At 56.8% G+C, this 4,356-nt stretch overlaps 1 protein-coding gene across 1 annotated transcript; it reads left to right on the forward strand.

The window, feature by feature from the left end:
* The first annotated feature begins 446 nt into the window (after positions 1-446).
* Positions 447-4,146, forward strand: LOC120678352 (protein SMAX1-like). Its single transcript, XM_039959486.1, has 3 exons — positions 447-1,669; positions 1,974-2,250; positions 2,342-4,146. The coding sequence occupies exons 1-3, from the start codon at positions 447-449 to the stop codon at positions 3,920-3,922; spliced, it is 3,081 nt and encodes a 1,026-aa protein (XP_039815420.1). The 3' UTR covers positions 3,923-4,146.
* Positions 4,147-4,356: the final 210 nt, after the last annotated feature.

The raw sequence follows: 4,356 nt of genomic DNA on the forward strand, positions 1-4,356 counted from the left end.
ATATATATATATAGTTATAGTTATAATAAATAGGAAATGAAAAAAAAGAAAAGGAGGGGAAAAAAATCTAGTCACCTTCCCTGGGCGCGCGGGTAACAAGGGGGACGGTGACCTGGTGTGGTGATGAAATGCGGCGACGACGAGAAGTAGGAGACGAAGATTCTATTCGCCTCCTCTCTCTCTGCTCCTCTGCTCTTTATACTCACCTTCTCTCTCTGCCCTCACCTGACTCCCTCCACCCTCCTTCCTGCTCCTTCCCCCTCTCGATACCTCCGCCTCTCCCGCCTCCGCTCCCCTCCAAGCCTCCCCTTTTCCGCCCCCTCCGACTCACCGGGCGCCGACGGGCCGAGCAGTAGGTGTACTGCTTAGTTATAACCCGGCGAAAGGAGGATTCTTTTTCTTCTCCCGGGGTCACCTCATCGATTCATGAGCGGCGCGCGGCGGCGATGAGGGCGGATCTCAGCACCATCCAGCAGACGCTCACGCCGGAGGCGGCGGCGGCGCTGGCGCGGGCCATCGACGAGGCCGCGCGCCGCAGGCACGGCCAGACCACGCCGCTCCACGTCGCCGCCGCGCTCCTCGCCGCGCCGGCGGGGCTGCTGCGCCAGGCCTGCGCCCGCGCGGCCGCCGCGGGGCCTGCCGCCGCCGCTGCCGCCGGTTGCGCCGGCGCCGGCGCGCACCCACTGCAGTGCCGCGCCCTCGAGCTCTGCTTCTCGGTGGCGCTCGACAGGCTGCCGGACGCGACCTCCGCCGCGGCGCAGGGCGCCGGCCCGCCCGTGTCCAACGCGCTCGTTGCCGCGCTCAAGCGCGCGCAGGCGCAGCAGCGCCGGGGGTGCCCCGAGGCCGCGCAGCAGCCGCTGCTCGCCGTCAAGGTCGAGCTCGAGCAGCTCGTGCTCTCCATCCTCGACGACCCCTCCGTCAGCCGCGTCATGCGCGAGGCCTCCTTCTCCTCCGCCGCCGTCAAGTCCACCATCGAGCAGTCGCTCTCGTCGCCCTCGCCGCCGGCGCCCTCCGCTGCCGCCGCCGCCCCGACGCTCGCCGGGACCACGCCCCTCTCCCCGTCCCCCTCCCCGCTCCCCCGCCTCGGCGCCGCCAACGCCTACATCAACCCGCGCCTGGCGGCCGCCGCTGGCGCCGGCGGCGGTGGCGGGGACGACGCGCGCAAGGTGCTCGACGTCATGCTCAAGCCGGCGCGCCGGAACCCTGTGCTCGTGGGCGACGCGGGGCCGGACGCGGTGTTGAAGGAGGCGGTCAGGAGGATCTCGACGGCCGGGTCCCCTGCCCTCGCCGGAGCGAAGGTCCTGCCGCTCGAGGCGGAGCTCACCAAGCACGCCGGCGACAAGGCAGCCATGGCGGCGAGGATCGGGGACCTGGCCGCGGTGGTCGAGAGGCTCCTCGCCGACCACGGCGCCGTGGTTCTTGATCTTGGAGACCTCAAGTGGCTGGTGGACGGCCCGGCAGCTGCAGCGTCGGAAGGGGGCAAGGCGGTGGTGTCAGAGATGGCGCGGTTGCTGAGGCGATTCGGGAGCGGCAAGGTCTGGACCGTCGGTACTGCCGCCTGCGCCACTTACCTCCGCTGCAAGGTCTACCATCCAACCATGGAGGCTGATTGGGACCTCCAAGCCGTGCCGATCGCCCGCGGCGTGCCGCTCGCCGGCACTGCTCTCAGGTGCGTTTATCTTCGCCTTTTCTGCTTGGTTGTTGGACTTACCATGTCTTGTGAGGTTCTTCTTGCTATTTTAGTTACTCATATTTCATATGACCCTTTTTTGTGTTATTGGACCGGATGTGTAAAGGATGACAGTAGTTTGCATGATAACCAAAATTTTTACTACAGTTGCATAGTTGATCTGATTAGTGCAACTCCAAAAAGTAGGTTGCCTTTTCTGGTGTATCAGTAGACGTCTAATTTTGTACTCTGCGATGGAAGATCTACGTTTAGTTCCAATCTGATCAATTATTGAAATTTGTAGGCCTGGAGGCACTGGACTTCTCGGCAACACGGTGGGGATGTTATCACCTACACTTCGGCCTATGCCAGTGACACCAACAGCGCTCCAATGGCCACCAGGGGCAGGGAGTGACCAGCCCCTCATGGCAAAGCCGGCCATGTGCCTCCTTTGCAAGGGTAGCTACGATCGTGAGCTCGTCAAACTTTCAGCGGAGCGGAAGGACAAGCCCGCATCGCGCCCTGAGGTAGCTAAGCCCGGTTTGCCACACTGGATGCATCCCAGCAGTGATCAGCCACAGGTTTGTGTCTTTTCCCTATGTTAACCTGTAAAAAAAATATGCAGTTCTACTAACGAAATGGTGACTGATATAGTCCTTCATTCTTGTACAGACCAAGGAGCAAGAGTTGAAATGGAAGGAGACTACCCAAGAGCTTGAGAAGAAATGGCGTGAGACTTGTTCCCGTACCCACGGCACCCGTGCTGGAGCACCACCTCTCTCCATGCTGTTGGCTGCCTTTGGCCCACGCCCGCCCGTTGAGCCCAAACTACAACTTGCCAAGGCTGCTGCTCCCACCCTTAAGATGAACACTTATTTGGAGAAGGCAGAGGGCACCCCTACATCCGAGCTTCGTAAGAGTCCGCCAGGCAGCCCGGTAAAGACCGACCTTGTGCTTGGTCCCTTGGATCCGGGCGCTACTGTGGATAAAGACCAGAAGGGAACTTACACGGACGGACTAACTGCCATGCAAAAGGCTAAGATTGCTGGAATCTCTGATATCGAGTCGTTCAAGAGGCTCCTCAAGGGGCTTACAGAGAAGGTCAGCTGGCAATCAGATGCTGCTTCAGCAATTGCTGCTGTTGTAATACAATGCAGATCTGGCAGTGGGAAGCGGCGAAACATCGGGACAAGGGGTGACATGTGGCTCCTGTTTGTTGGTCCTGACCAAGCAGGCAAAAGGAAGATGGTAAATGCATTGTCCGAGCTGATGGTAAACACCCAGCCAGTGGTTGTAAACTTTGGTGGCGACTCCCGCCTGGGCAACGATGGTAATAGACTCAATGCAGGTTTCTGGGGGAAAACCTCACTTGACCGGGTCACTGAGGCTGTTCGGCAAAATCCCTTCTCTGTTATTGTTCTTGAGGGTATTGATAAAGTGGATGCTGTTGTGCGGGCAAAGATCAAGCGGGCAATGGAGACTGGTCGCCTGCCAGACTCCCGGGGCCGTGAGGTGAGCCTTGGCAATGTCATCTTTGTTCTCACCACAAATTGGTTACCTGAAGAACTGAAGGGACCAGAATTTGAAACATTGCTGCAAGATGAAGGAAGGATATTCGAGTTAGCTAACTCTAATTGGCAGCTTGAGCTCTCTATTGGGGACAAGCAGGTCAAGCACCGAGCAGATTGGTTATGTGATGATGCTCGCCCAGCGAAGGTAGCCAAAGAATTATCCGGTGGCCATGGTCTATCGCTTGACCTTAATTTAGCAGTTGGGGCATTGGATGATACTGAGAGCTCACGGAATTCCAGCGATCTCTCTGTGGAACAAGAACAGGAGAAAGGGCACCTTGCAGTCAAGTGTATAACACCAGCCCCTGACTCTGATATATTGAATCTCGTGGACGATGCCATCGTGTTCCGGCCAGTTGACTTTGGGCCATTTAGGAAGAATGTCACAGATTGCATAGCAGCAAAGTTCGAGTCGCACATTGGGAGCAGGAACTCATTCAGAATCGATGAAGATGCCATTGACCGGATGGCTGGCAGCATCTGGTTCACTGATGAGAAGCTTGAGGACTGGGCCCAGAAAGTGCTTATGCCCAGTATTGAACGATTGTGGCGCAACATGAATCACCACAATGGCCGTGCTGTTGTCCGTCTTTCAGCAGTCGCGGACAAGGCATTGCCAAGGTGGGGAGGGGGCAGAGAGGGGCTACCAGCAACGGTACCGATTGCCATTGATGGCATGTAGAGGAATTGGGGAGAAGTACATTCTTTGTATGGTAGATATGTAAATATTGGGGAGAAACTCCCTGTTATAAGCTTGGGAGGTTACTATATGAAGCACATAGGGGGAAGGAAGAACATCCTTTTGACTACCAAATAGGCATGGAGGTTATAGATCTTATAACAAAACATGTGATCTATAGTTTTGATAAGAGTTAAATACACCAGCGGCTCTTGAATTTGTCCCCAGATGCCACTTAGGTTCACGAACTCGCAAAATCGAAATCTGGCACCCTGAACTTGTTAACTTGTGCCACTTAGGTCTATATCTCTTGACATGGTGCCACATGGTATGAATATATGAAAAAAAAACCTCCAAAGTTGTTATCTTCTACCTTCACTCCCTCTCTCTCCCCACGCCTCCCTTGCTTCCTCTTCCAGTGCATGGAGCTCGCTGCA

This window comes from Panicum virgatum, chromosome 6N (genome assembly GCF_016808335.1).
Source record: "Panicum virgatum strain AP13 chromosome 6N, P.virgatum_v5, whole genome shotgun sequence".
Classification (NCBI taxonomy): Eukaryota; Viridiplantae; Streptophyta; class Magnoliopsida; order Poales; family Poaceae; genus Panicum; species Panicum virgatum.